We start from the raw sequence: 25,397 nt of genomic DNA on the forward strand, positions 1-25,397 counted from the left end.
ATACATTTTTCTTCAAAGGTTCAAAATTGTTCCCAAGATTATGACAATAACTTACAGAAGTTGGTGAGGCAATACCATTTGATGAGATGGTACCTGGTATTCTGCCATCCTGCTTAGAAGTCTTTGAAGAAGGGTTAATGAAAATTGAAAAACTTACAGCATTTAAACAAGGATCTTTGATAAGAATATAATTCTTAACTCACTATGTTCTAATGCTTCTACACAGTAATTTATTTCAAATACAGCAGTGTAATTAACATGTGTTAAAGGTAAATAGGACCAGCAGATTATTCAAACCTACAAAGCAAACAGTGTACCCCACCTGAGCTCTTAGCTCTAGTATTAAGAAGTACAAATAATCTGCGTTGGCTGCTTAATGAGATCCTAAAATACACACGTATTTAAAAATCTCAGTCACAACTCACATCTTATTTGGGCATTAGTCTATGTGCCAGCTCTGACACTGATCTTAGGACACAAGACTTAGGTCACTCAGTCTGTTATCACATTTGTTTCCCATGTCTAAAAGTGGATTATATTCTCAGTCACCTCACAGGGATATTATAAGACTGTTTTTGCTCAAGTTTGCAAAGATTTTTGCAATTCTTGGCTTACTGTCTGGAACTGGAGGGCAGTACACAAATGCTAAGTGTTTCTACTATTCTAACAGCAGCTGGGGACAGACTTTTCACATGCCAGTTCTTATAGTCTGGGACATGTGGCTGCTGAGTCAAGTCATGATGGGGTACACTGAGGATGAGGCAGACAAAATGCAAGCAGGAAAGCAAAGAGTTACTCTAACTTTGCAGAAAAACAAAACTAAATCTCCCAGTAAAATCGGAGTCTTAGTAAACAAGAGAACAATCTAAACCCTTCTCAGAAGGGTCTTTGACAAGCTGTTGTATTGATAGCTAATTTTGCAGCTGACAACTGCAGAATATTAATGAAGCATTGGTAGGCACATGAGCACTTTGAACAGGTTGATTATAACTGACCGAAGTCTACAATGCATGGTATATCAAGATACATTATCTGTGTGTAGCATTTGCTCTTAGTTTGACCTTGTTGCTTGCTTGCTACTTTTTTCCTTTCTTCTTTCTCCCTTTTTTTCTTCCTTTCACATCTATCCTTGTTCCCTTCCTCCTCCTTCCTTTTTTTCTTTCTTTTATTCACTAGTTCTCATATGCCTAATTAAGTTCAAATGTGATGAAAACAGCAATAAAAATGGTTGCTTATCAGATATTATAAAAAAGTGTCCTCTTGTTTCTCTCCTATTATTTGTTAGCAGATGCATGCAGGTCCTATCACAGTTAACTGCATTCTTGTTCACTGCTTACATAGATGGGATTTTTACAGGGGAACTAGAAAGAGCTTGGGAGAAAATCCTTGTGCACATCTGACTCAGGGTATGTAAAGGCTGAGGGATCTCTGTGTATTTGACAGCGAGAAGTGAGATTGATGGCTTCACTCAGGACCCACTCCAGGCACTATTCCCCTGCTGCTTCCCTGGGAGGGGGCAGGCAGTGTTCCTCACCCACTGCTTGCCTATAAAGGCATAGGTACGAGCAATGCTCTCTTGCTAGCTTTAAGCACATGACAGAATTCATATGACTGATTAAGAACACTGGTGGTGATCTTTATTTACTCAAGTGCTGTTTCTTTTCTTCTTATTTTGGTCTGGTACTGTGTCCTTCATGTGAACATCATCACACATGCTTGTTTTTATGATTTCTGCCATATTTCTTTTTATTCTTCACAGCCCATAATAATCTATGAGTTTCTGAAAAGGCATTTTGATTATCACTGCTTGATTCCTCCACCTTTTGCTTCTTCTTTTATCAACATATGTGTCTACTAATGTAAAATCCTGGGGTTTTTTTGGTTGCTATGGATTTTGCTCTTGTAATAATACTACCTATATTGCTCATATATTACTAGTTAGGCTTAGGTTAGAGCTGGGTATATTAATGGGTTAGGCTTCTTTAGGAGGGATTCAGTTTCAGGGATTGCAGCAGGACATTAAATGCAGATTTTACACGAGAATACCACTTTAGGTCCTGATCATGTATGAGATGTTAGATTTAATGTTTGTGAGAAAAGGAGCACTTATTTTCACCTTGGTACAAACATGTATTTGTTATTTTTTTCCCTCTTCACCTTTTACTGACTGGAGCTAATATTGGCCATGATGATCATAAAGGAATATCAGGGAAGCTATTCTTAGCTCTACTTTGTGGAATAAACAGGAGGTGTGAGATACTATGATCCAGGCTCTTCTTTGTGACGGTATAATGCCCACTGAAGGTTGGCAGACAGGGCCATGCCGTGGCATTTGCACCAATTTGCCTCTAGGCTAAGGCACAGGAGCAGCCTATGCCCCTTTGATTGTCTTCCTAATGCTCCTGTCACTGTCTGTGAAGCTTTTAAAGGGAGGAAAGCACTGAACTGTCAGAGCCTGTTCTTCTACCCTAAAGGGGTGGATATAGTGGGATGTCTCCAAACTATTAGTGACATTCAGGAACCTTCAGCATTCTTTTAACTAATGTGGTGGCTGTGATTTTTCAAAGTGCTTTTGTATTTTTTTTAGGAAATGGAGTGCTTCCTCAGTAAATTGATAAGCCCCTTCCATTTTTATGAAGAGCAATGTGTGGCTGTTGTTTGGCATCACAAAAATTTTTAATAGCGATAGAAGTGTTGTCATGTGAATATTAAATATGAAAACAAATATGCTCAAGCCTTTGAAGTGTAAGAAAACAATAGTTAACCTTTTTTCATTAAACAACCAAAAGTTTTCTCAGATGAGCAAAACAACAGCTTTTCTGGGATAGATGGCAAACTCTCGTTCTTTGCTTCCACTTAACTCAGAAATAGAATTCTGCTTTTTATGGTAAATTTGAGGTTTTGTGCTCTTGAACATGCAGTTGATCATTTTTATTTGTGCTCTAAGTTACAGTGGGCTTTCTGAGATAGTCTTCCTTCTAATGGATCTTTATTAGCAGAAAGAAAGTAGTATTTAACAGTGCTCACAAAGTTAAATCTCAGAAATTAGAATTGTTTCTCTTTGTCCAACAGAATTGTTTCTGTTTGTTCTAGTGACAGGCTCAAGTTTTCCTCTCTGAGTTTTCTCAGTGAACTAACATTAGACTGAGATTGGGATAAGCAGAAACAAAGTACGTACCACAAGATCTTTCTGGACATGCATATAAAAATATTTATATGCTCTGTGTACAGAGCAATAGATACCTATTGCTGCCAGCAGGAAATCTCACTTATATGGTGCAGAAGCCAAGCTACCTGGGCTTTTAAAATTTTAGCTAAAAGCCTGATGGTTTAGTCATTGATTTAGCTTTCTCCAGAGGTGTGCCAGCTATATGAGATTGTAGCTGATGTCTACAGTCAGCCTCAGTGAACTGGAGAATCAAAAGTACACTGGGTTTCTATCACAGGACTAGCATAGTAATAGGTAATCTTAAAAACAATATTTTGCTTGTTTTGTGGCATATATTGCATGCAGTGCTATGTGGCATTTACCCTAAAAGTGCTCCAGGCACTATCCCAAAAGATAAGTATAAGCTGACACAGTTGGGTTTTTTTTCGTTTTTGTTAAGGTAATCATCTCACTCCCACTGCTAATTCAGTTTACTGTGAGAAATTGGAATATGCTGTGAGTGGCACAGAAGAAATCATGTAGAGGCTTGCTAGTAATCATAAGCATAACAGCAACCTACTTGCTGTTATCATCCACAGTTTTGAATACTAGTATGGTAGGAGACCAATCAAGAGTAATAAGTTGCCTAAATGCCCAAGAAAGAAACGGGGAGGAAAAAAGAATTTGCAGTTCATACTGTATGTGTAGGCTGAAAAAACCACAGTGGACTCCAGTTCAGTGTTTAATAATAACTGGATTTGTTAGTGGGAAAAATCTCAGAAATAAAAGATGGATTTTCACTGCTACATATTTTCTAAAAAAGGTAATGCAGAATGTAAAAAAAAAGTAAAGTTTTAGATATCAGGATGATATTACCAATATGAAATTTATTTCAGACCTTTAGAAGCTTTGTGTGGATTTGAGCTGCCTGAATGTGTTGGCTGCACCTCTTAGAACCTTTGTAAAGTATCATTGTGGTGGCAGCTCTTAAGAACAATTCTAAATTATAGAAGAGCTCTGGAAAGCTTCCTGATATCTTCTAATATGTGGAAACAGCAAAATTAATACCATCAAGCTCCACCTTGTTCCTGCAAATAATATCAACATCAAAATATCAAAATCTTAAGAGCAAATTGTGGAATTTTAATAATATGTATTTATTTTATGGATACACAGGGAATTTTAAATCTCTGCTTAGATCTCTGCTTTTCAGATGTTCACAATTTGTTCCTCTCTGTTATTGATGATGATTTTGCTGTGGTACCAATAAATCTCACTAACATTTATTTATAGCATTTAGTTATAATTTAGGTGTAACTTTTTTCCATTGTTTCTTCTCCACACTGTAGATTGTAGAGCTAGATAAATTAACCCGCACAAAATAGTCACTTTGCAATAAGTGACTAATTGCAAATACAAATTCAGTGACTGAGATGAGTGATTTTTTAACTGTTGCCACATATTGACTAGGCTATTGGAAATATTCTTGCCAAAAGTTTTTTTGCAGAACAGCTTTTGCTTCTAAAATCAGGTACTCTTGTTCTGTGGTCCCATGAAAGCTGGAAATTGATCTTTCCTTCAAGGGTTTTTTATGTTCCCTGCAGATGACTATTGAATAATGTATTTTGATATGAAAAAAAGGGAAAAAAATTGACAATCTGTTTCTTTCATTGTTTTCAGTCTAGTTGGAGAAGAGCCAGAGACCAAAAATGCCACCTGCAACAGGAGCACCAGATTACCCACCTCCGGATGGAGGCTGGGGATGGGTTGTGGTCTTTGGGGCTTTTATCTCCATTGGATTTTCCTATGCCTTCCCCAAAGCCATCACAGTATTCTTCAAAGAAATACAAGAGATATTCCACACATCATATAGTGAGATAGCTTGGATTTCATCGATAATGCTGGCTGTCATGTATGCAGGAGGTAAGACATTCCTGAAATTAGTAAATAATTTTGCTTGGTTGTTTTCTTCATATGATTCTAAAGCATATTTTTCCCCTTGGGCCTTTTCTTTGTTCCTCTACCTAAGATTTAGGTAATTTGGATAAAAAAAAAAAGATTTTGCAATCTTTCCCTAAATTCACAAGTTTTGAGAGTATAATTTCCCAATAAATCAATGCCCAAGTAATTTCTTCTGGGTCTAGGGGTAAATTTGGTCACTTTCCACTGCCTTGGTGAGATTTCTCAGTACATCCAATGATGAAGCTTAATCACAGAAAATTATTACAGCAATAATGGGCTCATTCATGAGACACAGGTATTCCTCTCAAGGGTGTTTATATCTGGTCCTTATTTGTCCTAAGAGTGATGTTTCAAACATGCCATCTGTATGACAGCTCAGATGCAGACAGTCTTATTCTTGGGACTGAACAGCGAACATCAATTCTCTGTTACCTTTTTTCTTGTAAGCAAGCAAGTAAAGAACAAGACAGATGTAAAAGGATTTTAAAGTATAAAGCTGTGTTTAAGAACTAAGTGTCAAATCTGCTTTGACAGGCTTTGTGTCTATCAGCCCCAAAGACTAACTTGTTAAATTCTGCATGGTTTCTTCATTTCATCAGAATTTTTTTCTCCTTTTAAATATTGGCGAGAGCCAGCTGCTTCTTAGACAAAACACTTAGACAGTTCAGAGGTATGAATTATGTTAATTCAGGCCACAGATCCAGTATTTGCCTTTCTTTTAATGTTGAGATAACCACCTGGAGCATCTGACTGTTTCCATTGATGGAGCAATTAAATGCATACATTTAAAAACATGCATTTATATATATGTACATATGTGTGAATGTATAGACATAGAGACTGAAAACACTGTGCTGATAGCATACTGATACTGATACTCTTTAATCGCTGAAGAGTGTCATGCCAGTATTTTTCAGATGTGGTGTCTGTGTAATAGTAAAGTACAGTGTTGTCACGTCCAGCAAAATGATCTATTGAAGGGTGAATGAAGTGTCATTTCCAGGATGGTAGTGTTTTTATCTCTTATTTCATTCTCCCTAAGCTCTGACACATGATTGGCCCTACCTTACTTAGCAGTCAGGAAAGTGAGGAGCATGCCTACAAAGAGGATCAGGCTATCTGCATTGCTCTCTCCAACTATCTCTTTTTCCCCATCTGACTACAATCATGAAGCTGGAGCCATCATAGTGTTAACTTTTGCACCTCAGTTGATGGAATGGAAAAATGGATCTTTTTTCAAATTCTGTCAATCACAGAGACCATATGGAGATGTCTTTACAAATGGTATCAGTATCAACAAAAGTATGCTATTGACATATTTTGATACTATTTTGATTCATATACTAATAGAAAATTGTGAGTTACTCACAAGCTTGTGAGTAACTTTGTAAGTAATTTGAAGGATTTTATAGGACCAGCGACAATAGTCAAGTGAATTCACCAAAATTCACCAGGTGAAGAAATAAGCATTCAAGAGTGGAGTGAAAGAGGGTATATCTCATCACATTCAAGTCCCCCCTAAAGCAGCACTTTCTTAAGGGTGCATCAGCACTTACACTGTGTACCTGAGTAACTGTGGAAACCTCTGAATAAGTGTTGACCCCATCTTCCTATCTGTATTGGGATGGTGTTTAACCAGAAAACAGGTGTTGAAAAGCTGGATTTTTTTCTGCTTTCTCTATGCTGTGACTTGCTGACCCTGAGCTTCTTTAACAATGTAAAGCAGGTTTGCTGTGTAGTGCAGGTGCTGCTATGTTGTGTTCTCTGCATAGCATTTCACTTAGGCCATTTCTGTCAGGTCAAAGTTCACCCAGGTTACATTAACAGTGCACGTGCAAATCTCAGGACATTTTGCTGTGGTCATTTTTATCTGTGAGGTTCAATATGCACAACTTTTCCTAATAAATACAAAATATTCCATATTTCTGCCTTTTCTCTAATACTTCTGTGACTGTTCTGATTACCAGTTACTAACTGCGCTTCTATATTGACATTAAAAACTACAAAATTGTTTGCTATTCATTCTGCTAACACCTACGACATTTACTACAAAGATTATCAGCACAGGAACAGTAAGCAGAGTTGTTTGGATGTCTTGTTACAGACTCGTGGTTTTAAAATGCTGAGAATGACAACCCTGCCTGATATAAACACTCTTTGAAGCCAAAGCTTCTCTAGGACCACTTCCTAAAAACTAGGCCATTTAGACAATCACTGGCAGAATATGAAATAGCAATCCGGAAAAACACTTCTGAAGGAAATCGCTTCATTGTTTTTACTTTCTGAAGGTAGTTTGATTCTTCCTTCACATTTGATGTGCTGTAATGTGAAATACACGTTCAGGCCACAAGTACAAGGTGCGTTGTTTACTATGGAGTGTGATACGTGCACCTGCGATGAACACTGTTCATCATGCTACTAATGAAGGTAACCTGAAAACATCTAAGATCTGTCATCCTCATTACAGCTTAGCATTCAACCTATTAATCATCACAGTGGGGTCAGTGAATAAGTTAGACTCTGTGCAGACACTTTTTGCTTTGGAGGCTGGAGGCTCTTGCAGTAATTAGCTGGCATCTGTGTTTCTGCAACAAGGTATTAACTTACCTTTCAATGCCTCCAAAAAAAGCTCCAGTAAGGAGCTAAAAGAATGTTAATTATATTTATCACTTACTTCATACTTAGAATAAATGGCATTAAATTATAGCAGACCATCTGGCAATCCATATGGTCTCCTGCAGTCCTGGTTAATTCCAGCAAATAGGTCAAGCACAGCATTCACCCTGTTAGGAAAGCACCAGGCAGAGGTGACAAATCTGATAAATCAAATCAATTTGAAACTAATTTTTTCTCTCGGTCTGGCACAATATGCAGTTTCATACTGTTTTCTGTTGTGTTTCAGGGGGTTGGTTTGTTTGTTTTCTTAAGCTCTCTCTTCCTTCTTCCCCCATCCCCCAACCTTTTGATGTTTGTTAGAGTTTACTAAAAAGGCATCCCAAAAAGCGAGATCCAGTGATGTGATTAAGGTTACAAGTATTGCACAGCCTCTACTGTTCAGGTCATGCTTGATAAAAGCATCCTTTGGAGAAGAGCGGTTGTTCAGTCTCCATGGTAACTCCTTCTTCTGCCTCTCTTGAGCAGAGACTGTCAATTGCATTAAATAAAGGGTGATGGGTTTGTGATGGATTCCTACACCCAAGGGACTGACATTGGGACCACTAGAATTTTGTTGCTAGAGGACAGGAGCTCGGATAAAATGGAATTAGTTGAGTTATCATGACAGCACAATCTATGTTCCTGCATGTGTATGAACACATATGTGTATAAAATGTATGTGCATGTATGTATTCTTAAGTATATAAAATATATATGTATCCATATACTTACAAAGTCATATTTCTGCTTCAACACACAGAGAAATTAGGGGAATAAAGAAAAAGTTCAAATACATTTGACCTCAAGTTCTCTTAATTCATTCTTCTCTTTTTCCAAACTTTGCCTCTCACTTTGTGCAGCATTATCAGCCAAAGGTGATTAAGGAGCTTCTTATCAGAGCTCAATCAGTTTCCAGTAAAAATGTTTTCATTGCTTTCAGTGTGGGTTTGATAGGACCCACAGTGGCAGCTATGAAAGCCATGTGACAGGTCTGGTGATTTCAGACAGAGCTGACCTTGAGTTTTAGATTTCCTCAGAGAAAAAGCAGTTTGTTCACTCACTGGTCCTTAAATCTTTTTCTGTCATTTTTCCAAAGACAGCATCAGTTTGCGGTTTTTGTTTCTTTCTTTTTGTTTGTTTTTCTTTTTTTTTCTCAAAAAGAACTTTTTGGGTGTAACATTCCGTTATGAAGATTAGCTTGATAGCTGATAAATCCTTCAAGCCACACCCAGCTGGAAGAATTTATTACCCATGCAGTGAAATGTGGGACAGTCTTGCTGGTCTAAAATTCAGAAAACATAAAATTTTCATTTAAATTCAGGATAATTTTTCTGAGTAAATAGTTGAAAATACATCTTTAGACTGCTTTTGAAGAAAGATGCTATCTAAGTGTATCGAGTGGCCATTATAATTTTTCAAAACACTCTTATTCTTTAAAAATGTGGCACTTAGTATCTTCCTTTCTCTTCAGTATTGCATAAGTTATTCAAGTCTAAAGTAAAATGTTTCCAAACAATAGCAAACCCTAGAAGGATTTTTCATGTGATGGCACAAAAGTAACCTATAGACAAGTCCTCATTTTGTCTTTGTCTAATATTAATTTGGAAAATAATGTATCATATGGTATGTTCAAAATATTTGTGATTTTATCTCAGTGGGTGTTTCGGTGATATTGCTGTGAAGATGAAATGGCATGCACAGTGGAGATGACAGTTGTGAAATCCATGTAACACAAACAACAGATGGTTAAGGATTTTTACTTTTGGGCAGAACCTGGGTTCCTACACTCTTCTTCCTCCCTGATAACATTTTCTAATTTCGGTTTTACAAATACTGGCACAAGGAATTCAGTGGCCATCAATATGGAGATTGAGACGCTTTCTTGAATTGACCTATCTCCTTTGTTGTCAGGGGCAAGTGTTTTTCCCCATCAGAATATGCAAAGTGTTGCATTTTAATAACCTCATTTAGAGTGCCCTTGAAAGCAGAACTTACTAACTTTCTGAGTTCCTCATGGGCATAAGGGAATACTTCACATTTAGCCTGAGATATATGAAAAACATCTATGTCAAGTTAATTTGAGACTCACAGATAAAGGAAAAGGAGTTGTAATGAGGTTTCACAAGAACAGAGCATTTTGACTCTTACTAGCAAATGGAGATAAGAGTAACAAAATATTATAAATATACATTAGTTCAGTTCTTAAAAAACAAGACCTGAATGATAAAACCTGTGAAGGGTAATACAGTCAGGTCTTGTATTTCTTGCAAGGCTTTGAGTTTTAGTGAAACTGGACGTTGTAGGGTAGTGTTCTGCAGAAGCAATGCATCTTTTAAACAGGTATGTCTTCCTAGATGTTTAGAAAACACTCTTGAAAGGTCAAGGGAAGAAAGGTGAAAAAAAACCAAAAACGTATCTGTTTTAGAGGGTTTTATACATTTTCTTTTGAAACAGGTTTGTTACCTTATGTACAGGAACAAGATGGTTTTTTACTCTGCAACTTGTTACATTTTGCTGAACAGATAAGACCTAATTGCTAAGTATTCAGTGCCTTTTCAGGATCCAGTTTTTTCAAGTTTTCATGAAAAAAGGATTTTGCTGGGATCTGGATACACTTAGGAAGCCAGTCTCCAAGCTAATTACATGCTTCCAGTATGAGAAATAAGGAGTTTTTTGTCTTTTATTGCATGCTTGTGGTAATTTTGATTAATTGTCAGAAAGACATTACATGATACAGAGTTCCCACTGTGTTTCTACAAACCTCTTTTGATGTTCCAGCCATAGGGTATTGGTCATGGTTTGATACATACAATCACCTGGAGCTGACTTTAGGTTTGAACATGGCAGTGATGGGTTAATGATTGTACTTGGTGATCTTAGAGGTCTTTTCCAACCTTAACAATTCCATGATTCTATAGAAATATTTGTGGTAACTTAAATTTAATTAACTTGAGCCTTTTACTAAAACAGGTGTCATTTACATACAACTAGGCAATGTGGATTACATAATGAACATTAATTAATAACTGTCACTTTGTAAGACTTTGTCTTGATCTTAATTTGGTTTTACAGACAGGGATTTCAGTAAGTAAATAAATATTGACAGCTTTTTTATCTGCAAAAATGATGCTTTTTTGATTTCCTCTTGGTTTCAATTAATAGGTCAAAGTCTAACAATAATAAATAACGTGCATCATTTTCTAAGGGGCTAAAACTTTGGGTTTGTTTAAGAAAGGTATCAAGGGACAAACTGAGGCCTTTGATATGTTCATTGAGCTTGTAAAACTTTGAGGAAAGAATGCTTATTTTGTGAGTACTGCAAATGTTGGATTAGTTCCCATATAGTTTTTCAGTGGATCATACAATGGCTGTGTTCGTGATGTGTGTTGGGTAATTCAAAGGTAATGAAACAATGGTCTAGCACAACTGGGAATCATGAGACATTTATGCAGATACCAGAGAAGAACTGTGGGGAAGGAAAAGTCTGTGTATACCATTGTAGTCACCCAGCACTTCAAATGAAAGAATAAACCCAGCACTTTACAAAGAACTTATTATAGAATTTTACTGGTTCATTGTTTTGGAATGTCTAAGAACTATTCCCTTGTTTATTTTGAAGAGTATATTCAAGGAAAACAGAGTTGTACTGATATGTTTAGAAGATATTCTAAGCCAGTATCAAATGGCAACAGCTGAGACATACTGTGATTCATAAAGATATGTAGTTCTGCAGTCATTAGCAGAAGTGAGTGTGCCAGAGACTTTGTGACAGGTTTCTGGTGATGCCAGAGGAACAGTAGAAATAAAAAAATGGGATGGTTTAGAATGTTTTTTTATTATTATATTAGGTACTCTTTAAATTGATTTACTGATTTTGAAGATTTTTGCAAAGACCATGTGGCACATGTCTTTAAATGTATAAACTATATGAAGCATTTTTTAGGAGTCAAAAACCTTTCAATTTAATAGTGTTATTCTATTGAGATTCTGTACATCCAAGAATACAAGCAAATGCATCTTTAGTAGGTAATATGTGTTTTTGTTGGTGCATACAAGCCAGAGAAAATCTTAGCTTTCTTTTCCACAAATTTTGGCAGGTATTTTTTCATTGTCAAGAAACGTTTAAGTATTTACATTGCAGTTCTAACTGATTTTTGTTTGGGGGAATATCTACTATGACATGACATCCAAATGAAAGAATGTGATTACAACAGGAACTCTCTTGTGAAATAAGATGTTGATTTCCTCATGTAGTTCAAACACATCTTTTAACAGTTTCTCACTGATCATGGGAATGTGTGCCTGTTTGGTTTTCTATGTGTAATACTTTGAAACATGTACCATTAAGAGGCTTAACTTTTAGAAAACTTTGAAGAAAGTAATAGTATCCTTACAGCTGTTTTGCAATAGTAGCTGGAGATAATATGAACAGGATTCATGTGTTTCGTCTTCCTCAGCAAAGGCACCTATATCTGACCAGTTGTCTGGATATATTCTGTTGTCAGTCAATAAAGATGGGAATTTCTAATTCATTCCTTCTGAAGCTAAATGTCCAAAACACATCAAATACAAAGACTTCTTTGGCTTTTGAGTGCTAGAAGAATCTAGAGGCAATGTTCAAATTCTACACAAATCTGAGTAGATGCCACCCTACATGATTGTTGCCCAACACTAATACATTATATTTTGCTACCTAGAGACCTTGAAATCTATGAACATTCTTATTAGAGATTATTACACCCATTATTACACCCATTATTAGGGGTTTTAAGCTTGTTGTGTTTAAGGTTTGATTTCTTCTTTAATCTTCTTGTATGTTGAATGGGTTATAATTCTCCCAAATTCCAGTGACGCTGCTTCTGTTGCATTAGTTTTTGTCCTGTTAAAAATACCTGGTAATTTTAACAGTACCTTTGAGCTTGTAAATCTTCTCTTACTGTGCAATGACTTTCCTCATACCTGTAATTCCCTTTCTTCCATAACCAGATAAGAAAAAAACACAACTGGCTTGTCTAATAATTGTCTAGGTTTACATTCTTCTGTAGCTGATTATAACTTGATAGAAATCTGTGGACCTGTTATATTTTCTTATGCTCTGTGAATGATTTAAAAGTTAAATACAGTTCAGTCTCTTTGTAACAAGATCCCCAAACACTTCTCTTATCAGTATCAGCTGACAGCACCAACTTAGTCATGCTGCAAACCTTACTCATACTGCTCTCCTATGGAGGAATCCTTTGCTCTTCCTGGAACAGAACTTACCTGACTGAAATTTGTAGCTCTTTTAAAGAATGAGCTTCTCTTTCCCACATATATTGCTTCCAGATTTGCAGGATTTCCCAAGAGCTCTGCACCAGCTTTCAGGACTGGACTAGCACGAGGGAAGGCAGCAGATGTCCTATTTGGCCTTCCCTAGAAGGTGGAGTAATCTTATGTCCTTGAAAGTCAAATTTCACTTAGAAAAGCTTCTAGAGCAGGGCTGGTCTAAATTATTTGAATTACTGGCATGTACCCAACTTGCAAAATGAATGTCTCCAAATTGTGGCATTGCTAAGCTTTAAGTGTATGTAATAAAGTGAATGAGTCTGCTTTTACTTGCCTCATCAGAATAGTTGTAATTTTCAGAGTAGCAAGTAAATAAACAAAGTGCAGGAAGTTTTACTTCTTGATATTTAACTTAAAGACTGTCTTTAGAGGAACTATGCAATCCATAAGAAACCAAGACTCCAGAATGGGTACCGTGAAACATTTAAGGAACTTAAGTGTTTAAAGCACAAGAGAAGGAACACCTTCATTGATTATGTTACTCTCTTATCAGAGACATCTAAAATAACTGCCTAGGACTCCATTCCAAGTATGGGCATTGGTGCTTATCCTGCAAGAAATACTTCATTTTAAATACCTGAGTGATCTCATAAAGTTCAAAGTTAAATCAATTTTTTTTGACCTGCTAAAGTCAACATATAAACATGTTTATATATTTATGCAAATGTGTTTATCATTAGGTGTGTTTGCAACATCAAGATTTCTTGACAGTGTACCTTCAATGACTTACATGATTTCAGAGGCATTCCTTAAAATCTCATTTTCATTTCTATTCACCTTAAAAAGACATGATTCATAAATGATTAATATCTTTTTCCCCAAATAAAATATAAATAAAATATAGAATACTAGCTTTGAAGATTTACCAGATTAGAGCAAAGCTGGTGGTGTTCACTTATTGAAGTAATCATTGGATAAACTTCTGACTTCTTTGTTAGTAAGCTGATATCTTCTTCATAAATGGAAAACAAAAATCTAAGGACACAGTACAATTTGACCTTAAGTATGAATCTCCTAAATTTTATTTTAATTTATTGGATTCCACAGAGCTCCAGTGCTGCAAAGTTCTCTGAGAAATCAAGAATCAGGGACTGTGACTGTAAGGATTATTCATTGAAACAACAGCATTTACAGGTAGTGACCTGAAATTGTATGATTCTCACATGGGAAAAGAATGTAGTCAACATTGGAGACGATTCTAAGGGGCTCAAGCCTCCTTACATGAACAATCACTCAGAGGACTGCACTTCACAGAATGAGATGTGGCAGTTCATCTCAGAGAGAGGTTCAGTGTGTATTAGGTGGCTGCATATACAGTAATAAACACCACTTTGGGCTTAAACTAAAATAAGAAACTGTAGAGTTGCAAGTTTCCTAAGACAGGTAATGATATGCAATATGATACCTAATAACCTTGGAAAAAATGTTTGTAATTATTTTGAGCTAAGAGGAAGAATTAGTTCCTAGTAATGCCACACAGTTATATATTGAATTTGTTTATTTATATGGCAGAACACATTTGAGATATTTCAGAGTGAGTTTTTTGAAGAGTTTTGATTTAGCTGAAAATTCTGAGGCTTGAAATTTTTATTTAAGCTTGGGAATAAAATTGATGTTAAAGCATAAATTTGGTTCATGCAATGCTTTTTAAATTTTCTGTATTGTTCCTTAGAAAATCAACTAGCATGCCGCATAATATATGTGGGAGTGATTCTCTTGTCTTTTACACAGCACCATAGTTTATACCTGTGGAAAGAGTGTGCAAGGTTACATTTGCCATTGTGATTTAGAAGCTCTTCATATTTACTTACTCAAATGTAAACAGTAAGCTGAGTGCAAAGCACTTGACCCTATGCTCAGAGAGCCAGAGCTGGAGTGGCAAATGGGGTTAAGACAAGAACAAATTTGTATTATGGAATTTCTTCCAGATTATTTCACCTGATGTTATTAAAAAAATTACCTGACAGAGTGTTCAGATATACATATTACCTAGATCAGTCAAAGTTCTGACCAATTGCTTTCCAGTAAGATGTATTAAAACTTACTAAAAGAAACATAGTTCCACTTGTAGGAAGAAAATATTACTTTCCTCAGTAAACCTCAGTAATATTCTCCTCACAGGCACACATGGTAAATCTTTGCAGAAGTAGGTATATTTCATTGGATTATTTTAATATGTTTTTGCTGAAGAATGTCAACATAATTCTTTAGTGGAAAGGTGGCTCCAGAAATGCATGATGCTTCGGCAGTATCTGTAATACAAATCATGAAAAGCCTGTATTTTAATGGGCACTAATTTATTTTGAATTTATGATGCATCACAGTCATTAGAAGGAAGCTGCTTTACATTACTAGATGGAGAATAAGGTTTCTGCCAGTGGCAGGTTGTTTTATTTCTTCACAGCAGGTAAAAAAACCCTTCTTGTTCAAAAGCCACACAAGTATTACCTTCAAGTGCAAGAGGATGGGACCAGGTCACCAAGCCCCTTCATGCTGCTTTTTGAAGCAGAATTCAAATACTTCTTGTTCATGTGAGCAGAGTCAATCTAGACTTTCTCACCCACACACTTTCAGAAAACCTTGTCTTTCCCTCTGCTAAAAGGGACTGTGTAGACTGTGTAGAGAATGTTATGTTGTTTCCTCTCTAGTCCAACCAAAATGCAAATGCCATAATGACCTTAGCCCAACTCCCTTATAATATATTTCTTTTCCACTGTCCAAATCCCAGGCTTTTTCTACTATTTTTTCCTGACTCCTTCACACCTAACTTGGTCATAATTTATTCTAATTTTGATTGAGTCCACAAAATTAATGGCATGTGATTCTACACAGAGAACAATTTAAAAATTCCAAACTGCATCAAGTAAAGCTTTTTCTAAAGCAGATGGAACTCTAAAAGTGACAGTTCAATGGCAAATTCAGCTCTGATGAGAAAACATATATGAGGTGAGTATGGGAATATGCAAAGATAAACTGACATCTACTCAGATGTAAAGATTTAAGAAATGTATCTGATTTATCCATCTATTTCATTGCATAGAGTTATTCTGAGATATGTATTTGTCCATAAAAGGCTAGAGAGGGGCAAGGAGAATAGAATGAAGAGAAAAGATATTAGAAATCACTCTTAAATTTTTGAATATTCAGTAAATATTTTTCTTAATATTATTTTTAGAAAGTAGTTAAATATGGGTTGTCTTAAATTTAAGCAAATTGGAAATCATAGGCTTATGTAATGGTTGGACTGGGACATTTTCAGAATTTTATACATGTTGATTGAGTTGTCCTCAAAATTTTCACTTCTTTTAAGGTTTCATAAAGGCTACTAATTTGAGCACAGTTGAAATGAAAATGCATTGAAAAATGAAAAACATTACATAAATCTTGTTACTGTTCTTGATCAAGAGTTATTTTGATAACTTTTGGCTGTTCATTATTCTAATTTAAATTTTTTTTCTTCATGTTTCTAGGCATTTAACAGTTTATATTGCTTTTAGTCTTTTTGACCAGGAAGAAAAATTGTTAGTGTTTTTTTTACTTTACATATTATTCTATAATTTAACAGATTTTTTTCAATATAAGTATATGCTATTTTTTTACTTGTCTGAAAACAGGGAAAAAACCTAAACAAATGAAGCTCCACAGAGTCTCAGTTTTAATTGGCAACTGAATGTATTTTGAAAAATAGTGGGGAAAATGCAAATTCTGTGTCTAGTATGATCCTATTAATACACTACCACTGTCTCTAAATAGGTGCCAAAAACTAATGAGAATGCTTAGTTCCCATTTTATATGGTGTCCTAAAAACACATATAAATTCCCTTCCCCCTTCTGTTTCTTTTGTTGTTTCTCTTCCCCTCACTCTTCCCTTTTCCCTTTTCCCTCCATGTTCCCATTCCGTCAGTACGTTGGGAACTACGAATCATTAAATATTTCATTACTAAATATAATAATTTAATATAGTATCAAATTATTTCGAAATTTTCTAATTTATGGTTTGTAAAGGAGTTTGGAAAATTGACACACTTGGGCTTCTAACTGTTAGCACCAAAAGACACTGTATGCATTTTACTGGATATTAGTAAAATAAATTGTAATTAAAATGATAAAATAATGCTTTAGGGTTTTTCTTTTTTTCTATAAAATAGAGTTTAAGCCTGCTGATACTAATGTGTTATGTGCATTTGGAAATAATCTTACAATGTTATTGACAATGACCTAAATATGATGACTTCTCTGGACACTTTCAAGTTATAAATACATACCTCCAGATTTATACTTCTCATCACATTTATTCTGAGTATGTAGATGAGATTTAATGATCCACTCATGATCCATAATTCACAGTAAGAGGTCCACAGACACATCATAGGTAATAGATTCAGTATTTTCAATTTGAAGTTTAATTATACAGTGCAAAACTGAGAGCAGAAAGGAATATGATAAAGGAGCATCTGAGAGGAAGCAAGTGTCTTGTGCTTTCTCTGAAATTACATATTATTGCCTGCAACAGTATATAGGGAATAATTTCTTAGTTGAGTTAGTTATAATATTATTCTGGAAGAAAACAAACTGTAGGATGGGGTGCAGGATGGAAATGGAGTATTGCATGAACTTTAATATGATGGGCAATTTCTAGAAGACAGAGAAATCCAAATGACAGTATAAATCTTAACTGAAGTTGGCTGGATTTTTCAGTGTAAAATGCATTATCTGAAAAACTTATTGGTTTGGGTTGGAGAGAATACAATCCTAAGTACTACTCAATAGCCTGGGCTATTTTATTTGTTATGAATTTTGCTGTCTAAAATTCTGCTAGGCAGAATTGACTAAGTATTATTCTGCTTCCAGGAAAAGTAGCCAGGGATTTTTTTAAGGGTTATAAAAATAGTGAATTATAATAGGGAATAATAAATAGAAGGTGGTGAGTAATGAACATCTACAATTATTGTGTTCACATGTGGATACACACAGATTTTTAGAAAAGGTAGCCATTCCTCAAAGAGGAAGGAAGAAAGAAAGAAAAAAAGGAAAGAATTTGTAGCTATCCAATAACATGGTTTAGGAAAAATGTCTGTGAAGAAATAAAATAAATATTTGCATGAAGTCTTCAGTTTGGTTATTTTTTCTTTTTAGTTCCCAACAGTTATCTCTTAGATTAACTACATATCTCTCATTTTCAATTTGCTAAAATTCTAATTTTTACAGTGGTATAGTGTAACCTCTGTCTTTTTTTTTTTTTTTTTTAGTTTTATATCTGCAGAAAAATGCCCTCCCCCTTTGTAACAGCAGAATATACAGAACTTGTTTGGGAATCTGGCTTACAGTTAGCAAGCTGTAAAGACAAGTTTGATAGCTAAAAATTGTAAACTGCTTTGGGAAGGCACAAAGTGCTAAACACTGAGTCTTCAATTAGGAATGTTTGAGTTCTTTGAAAGTTCTTTGAGTTCTTTTCAGGTGAAAAATACTTATAAATGGGATAAGTACCTTCTATTATCTCTGGAAAAAACAACCTGCTTTTATCATTGAGTCCCTCAATCAGATGAGGGAAAGCATTGGGGTTTTTTGTTTTGTATTTGTGTGAGTATGTAGTCTCCATGTCTGGGTATAGCAGTTTTTTATAAGATTATTTTTCAGACAGAAAAACTATTAGATAGAAATACTGGTTAGCTATAAATAAACCTCTAGTTTCTGAGTAGTACTGATCTCCCTTTGTGCCCTCAAAGTAGACCTATTAGGATTAATTTAAAATATTCAGAAATGGGATACTTTCAGTTCACATGCTCAAACACAGATATTGCGAAATTGAGCTTAGCCTGTCATTTCAGCCAACTACAGAGTCAGAAGGATAACACTCCAAAGATGATACCTCTTAAAAAAACCCCACTACATATTTTCCATGAGAACATTTGAGTTATGCTTCATGAAATTCCAAATGAATCTCTGAAAGAAATGGAAATTTAATTTATTATTACCTTGTATAGTGTGTACTGCTGTAGATAATTACATTTACTAATATTTATACATTAGTATTATTATCTTTACTGTATTTCCAGGGGGGAATAGTGAATAAGTCCTTGTTTGGTTTTTCATTGGAAGCACAAGTAGCTTTTAATGGCACAGGTTTATTGGGCATTTAGCAGTAATATTATTTAAGTGAGATCCCCAAAACATTTTTTGAGTCAGAAAAGCTGCTTTAAATTTAGATTCATGCAAGCCTATGACATCCTGAGGACTAATTGATGTTGAATACTTAGCTTTAAAATTAATTGTCTTCTGCAGAAAAATTTCATTAATTTTTCCCAGTACCTCATTATTTGCCACTGAATTTTCTAATGTTCATGTTGATACACTACATGCTCAATTTACAAGCTAGTTGTTTTGGTTTTCTGTGAAGAAATGAACAGTTTTCTGCGAAGGTTACTTGCAATGCACATATCATGCCCTGATGCTATTTCCCTTTACAGAGGCATGCAAAAAAATACTGGATGCCTCCAATTGGAAAAATATGGAAAAAAATTTTGTTGGAAAAATATGTGCCTGGTGTTACAGGGTCTCTGTTTAAATACAACTCTCTTATAGGTTCTTGTGTTCCATCTCATCGTTAGCTTGTTCCCTCCTTTCTTCTTTATTGGTTATTACCTTTTTCTAAGTTGAAAGACTAGTTTTGAAAATATCTGTGCATGGGCTTTACTCAGTCATACTGAAGTTAACAGGAAACCAAATATAAGGAAACTTTTAAAAAAATATTTTTCTGCATCTTATTTCTTTTCATGGTAAAGGTGTCAATATGAAATTTGGGCAGAAAGTTTTGGGCCAGAGTTTTTTTAGTTAGTGACCATCTATGTTTCTGAAATTTGCTGAGTGTTCAGTAGTTCACAGAATTACACTAATTTCCTATTAAATATGATGAAGTTTCATATTGCTCCTTTCAAAAGAAATGTCATAATTTATCTTAAAGTCTTCTGCATTGTGATCAAGTGTTTTAGCCTTTCATGAAAAAAATTCTGCAGCAGAGCATGCAAAACATAATTAATATAAAGCATTGATACGTATCCATGTAAATAACAATCAGCATGGCTACTCCTTGATTAAAAACTGGGCATTTTTCCAGCTTTTTAAAATTCATAAATATAGAGCAATTGGCTAACTTGAAGACATTTTTTTAATTACATGGTCCATAACTCCATACACATTTGTGCCCTAACAAACAAGAAAAAAACCTGCAAGCCAAACAAGAGCTTTAATCAAAATATGTAAAGCCCTTGATTCATGTCTCTGATGTATCACTAGAAAAGCACAAATACCAAAGCAGATCAAGTGATGCCTCCATAAAAGCAATATATTTAGAGCAAGTACCAGCACCACTGATCACTTATTTTGTTTCTTCTGAACATTTCAGGAAAAGGCAGCTTGTATTTGCAGTCAGACATATGTGTTTCTGACTTCAGCACTTCACTTCAAAACTTGCAGGTATAACATTTTTGGGAGGAGGAACCATGAGGAAGAAGCCAGAGTTGAGCGCTCTTCCATCAGTCAGGCTACTATGTGTGACCACACACAATTACTGCATTCCTTGTAAACCTCCAAGGAATAGATGAAGGTCAAATTAATGTTCATTAGGGATCAAAAGATAAAAGCTTGATGGAATACAAGGCTCCTTCAGGACATCCGTGAGAATGTGAGCATTCAGAGTAATGGCACTGAGGAAATGTAGTTAAGAGCAGGGGAAGTGGAGAGCAAAGTGTGATGGATGGTTGGGCAGCTGACTGCGTCCTCCCTGGCAGGCTGAGCTTTTAGCTGCTGAGCTCTCCTATCTCATAGTCTAACAAACCTAACTCGTTGTTACACATTTCTGTTTGATGGTAGTTACTGCAAGAGCATATTTTGTCATTGCTTTCTGTCAAGGTTACTTTGTTATCTAGGTTTATGGAATCAGTGCAGCCAGTTGTAAATATTATATGAAATGGAAAAAAAAAAGCTGCCAAATGCACAGAGAAACTACGAAGAAAACTTTCCAAGGATTCTTGAACTAATTTACTTCACTGCTGTTAAATGAATGCATGGGATATGTCAGAAATGCAGGTAACCATTCCCAGAAACCTGATAAAGAATATAAATATAAAAAATAATGCAAGAATAGTTGCATAACTTTTTAGTAGTTTTTACTTTTTTTCTGTCTAAAGCCTGTCCAAGAGTACTAAAAAAATTTAGGAAAAGGCTTTTCAATGAGAGAATAAACTGTCACAGAATGCATAATATTTTGTCTTAGTCCTACTTGAGAAAAACAACGTATTTTGAAAGTATTTTCCAAGTTAATTAACAGGTTTTAAGCATTTTGAGTTGCTTTTCCTCTAAATACCAGAGATAGGATTCCATTAGCAGTACTAAGAACTTGCTTAAAGCCTTTGTGATGGAATGAGTTTTCTTTAGTGGACTTCATATTAAAAAAATTAAAAAAATAAAAAGAGATAACAAGTTGGACTTATCTTAACAAATAGTTTATAGTAATATTAATTCTTGGAGCTCCTTTTCCAGCTTTGTAGGAAACAGAAATAAAAGATAAACCTTGACTGGAAAGACAGCTGCATTGACTCTGCAGAGCAGATGGCTGAAAATGTATTTAAACCACTTGACAGGACGCAGTCTACAATGTAGCATTAGTGTAATTTGAAATATTACTACATTTATTTTCAGCTTCTTTCAGAAATTCACTTTATTTAAATAAATGTCATATCATTCAGACTGAGTCATTTCGTGTTGCTTTGGTTTGATGGCGCTATGAACCCTGTAATGGCATTGTCAATATATGTTAAAAAAATTACCTTCTTATCAGGAAAGTTTTATCTCTAGTTCCATACTAAAATTAATGGAGGTAGCAAAATAAAAAGCATGAATCCACTGGCAGTATGTGAGAGAACTTACAGAGTGCTCTCTAATTATATCACTGTATTATAGCAGTGAGAAATCAAACTAGGACTAATGGATCAGCTCCTCCTAGAAGCTATGCTAAGGCTAGCATAGGGAGAACCGGGAGGTGATTCAGGACAGCCAGCACAGCTGCACGAAGGGCAGGCCCTGCCTGACCATCCTATTGCCCTTCTATGGTGGAGTCACTGTACCAGTGGTCAGGGGAAGGTTTACAGATGTCATCTCTCTGGATTTCTGTAAATCCTTTGACCTGACTCCCACATCCTTGTCTCTAAATTGGAGAGAGATGGACTTGATGAGTGGACTCAGCTGGATAAGGAGTTGGTTGGACAGCCAGAGGGTAGTAATCAATGTCTCAGAGTCCTGATGGACATCTGTGACACATGGTGTCTCTCAGGGGTCTGCACTGGAACTTTAATTTTTATTATAATAAATTATAATATTTAATATCTTCATTAATGGCAGGAATGAAGGAATCAAGTGTCCCCTCAGCAAGCTCACAGATAACACTGAGCTGAGTGGTGCAGATAACCCAGGAGTGGTGCAGTTGACACAGGATACCATCCAGAGGGACCTGGACAGGCCTGAGCAGTGGGCCCATGGCAATCTCATGGGGTTTGAAGAGACCAAGTACAGGGTGCTGCACCTGGGTTAGGGCAAGCCGTGGTATCAGCCCAGGCTGGGGATGAAGAGATGGAGAGCAGCCCTGCTGAGAAGGACTCGGGGGTGCTGGGGAGGAGAGGCTGGACATGACCCAGCCATGGGGACTCCCAGCACAGAGAGCCAAATGTGTCCTGGGCTGCATCCAAAGCAGCGTGGCCAGCAGGGCCAGGGAGGGGATTTCTCTGTGCTCTGCTCTGTACTGCCCCTATATTCTGCAAGCTGCAGTGCTGCACCCCTCTGTGAGATACCCAGCACAGAAAGAACATTGACCTGTTAGATCAAGTCCAGAGGAGGCCACCAAGATGATTAGAAGGATAGAGAATCTCTCCTGTGAGGAAAGATTGAGAGAATTGGGATTGTTCAGCCTAGGAAAGAGAGGGCTGTGGGGTAACCTAAGTGTGGCCTTCCACTACCTGAAGGGAGCCTCCAAGAAGGATGGAGAGAGACTTTTTGCAAATGACCTTAAAGGGTTTGAAACTAGATGATCTTTAAAATCTCTTCCAACCCAGACCAATCTATGACTGATGGTATGATTTAGTTCCAACCCCCCTGCCATGGACGGGACACCTGCCAGTAGACCAGTTTGTTCAGAGCCACATCCAACCTGGCCTAGAACATTTCCGGGGCTGGGGCAGCCACAGCTTCTCTGGGCAACCCCTTCCAGCACCTCACCAGCCTAACAGGGAAGATTTTCTTCATGACATCTAATCTAAATGTGCTCTTAGCATCCACAACTTCTTTGTGCACAAGTGCAAGTAAATGTTCTTTTGAGCCAGTGAAACAGAACGTAGGTGTCACAGGATAATAGACTTTGTATGAAACATCATTAACAGCTCCAAAATGCATGATCCCATCTCTGCTCACACAGCTGACATGGCTTTTGCCGCTTTTCCCCTTGCATAATGACAAACAATGTGAAAAGCAGCTATTTTTTCTTGTGTTACAAAGCACAGCCCTTTCTGAAACTGTTTTTCAGTGGTGCTGGTTACAGTTGCTGTCTCACAGCTTGGTCCTTTGCCTGAAACAAAAAGATATAAAACAAAAATACAGCTGTGAGAGTGTTAGCATATTACGATAATGGTCTTAAATTTGCTTTAGGGAGTATATAATCTTTTGTGGCTGATGGTTTGTGGGTGTTAAGGGAGAGACCAGAGTAAATATTCTTGTGGGTCTCCTGACTTATCATCTATTATGCAGTTACTTCAGACTTTGGGAAAGTAGATTCAGAGATCTAGCAGTCCTTTGGTGCATTAACATATATTAATGTATAGCAAGGTTTTGGCAGTGTAATAGTATTTAAACAGCTTAATCTTCCTTTGTCTAAAAAGAAAGAGTACACAAGGAATATAGACCTATGCTGGCATGTGAGCATTACTTAAATAATTGTAAAAGATGTTAGGTGTGACATGAAATTTGTACAAGGCTATAAAACATATGATGGGAGGCTAACAGCTGGATTTTATGTAGAAACATCTATGTTAAGGTATGAAAATGCATTATTTTATGAGATTTCATAACAAAGTGTATGCACAGATGTCAGAATAAAATGTTTAACTTACTTATCACATTGGAAGAGTGTCCTAGATAATTTAGGGAGCTTAAACTAACTCTGTGGCTTGTACAACAAGTAATATTTCCCACATGCACAAATTTTAAATTAAAATACTGGAATATACGTAAAGAAAATCTCAAATTAAGTGGAGCTATGATGGTAAGTACACATCATTAACTTAAAGAAAACAGCTCAAAGGGAGTATTATATTTAAAGTATTTTTAAATTCATGATACATTCCAAATGTATGTCATTTGAAACGATAGAGTCAGGCTCAGACAATCGATCTAAATAAATCCATCCATATTTGAGCTCAGCTATTAGGTCTTGTATTTGAAGCTAATATTTCGTGCTTTGATCTGGAAAGGTCTAACTTTAAGTCCTAGCCTAACTGCTACAGTGAAGATCTGCAGAGATGCAGTTTTCCTGTTCCTGGTAAGGAACTGTCTGTTAGCAAATACTAAACAAATTTTTCATTTTCAATTTTGTAAATACTTCCATCTCATCACAGGAAGAAGAACTGGGAAATTATTAAAAAAATTGAAAATAATTGTTTTGGTATGTCTTAATTTAATACTGTTACTGTGTGGAGCAATAAAAACAACGAGACTTTTTTTACTTGACTTAGATTTATTTCTTTTTAAACTTATAGCTGTTATTTGATACTGGGATGGAACTTTTTGCTTTGAGTTAAAAAGAGATTTCCAATTAAAAGGGTTTGTTTTTTTTTTACTCTGATAAATTATTTCTATTGTTTACATATTTCAAAAGAGCTTGCTTTCTAATTCAGACATGAGCTCAACCTCTAATTTTCCAAACATAGCTCTATAAATAAAAAAAATAATGTTCTTCCATGTTTCACTGCTTTCTTCATATGATCTCAAAGGGGAAAGCCTTGCTTGTCACAGTTCTGCTTACTGGCTCCCCTCAAATGGAAATAAAGAAATGTTAATTATGTCATCATATAAGCTGTCAGTTAAATGTTTTAGTGCTTCATACATGTTCTAAAGTCTTTTAATATATCCCTGGGCTGTTGTCTATTTGGGTGTCCATTCCATGCTATTTGGGTGTCCATTCCATGCTGTATGTTTAGGTCTGTTTGCTTCAATATACAGTTATGCTTAAGACTCCTTGGGACTCAAGCTATTTAATGAATACACA

At 35.9% G+C, this 25,397-nt stretch overlaps 1 protein-coding gene across 5 annotated transcripts in view; it reads left to right on the top strand.

The window, feature by feature from the left end:
* SLC16A7 (solute carrier family 16 member 7) overlaps window positions 1–25,397 on the top strand; it is an 81,047-nt gene that overhangs the window by 41,938 nt on the left and 13,712 nt on the right. For 4 of the 5 annotated variants that reach the window (XM_038155690.1, XM_038155687.1, XM_038155686.1 and 1 more), the window contains one exon: window positions 4,829–5,071. In XM_038155690.1, the coding sequence (XP_038011618.1) occupies window positions 4,858–5,071 (214 nt within the window). In that variant the 5' untranslated portion in view covers window positions 4,829–4,857. Of the gene's footprint in view, window positions 1–1,288; window positions 1,407–4,828; window positions 5,072–25,397 lie in introns of all 5 variants that reach the window. The other variant, XM_038155689.1, reaches the window with a different exon arrangement.

This window comes from Motacilla alba, chromosome 1A (genome assembly GCF_015832195.1).
Source record: "Motacilla alba alba isolate MOTALB_02 chromosome 1A, Motacilla_alba_V1.0_pri, whole genome shotgun sequence".
Classification (NCBI taxonomy): Eukaryota; Metazoa; Chordata; class Aves; order Passeriformes; family Motacillidae; genus Motacilla; species Motacilla alba.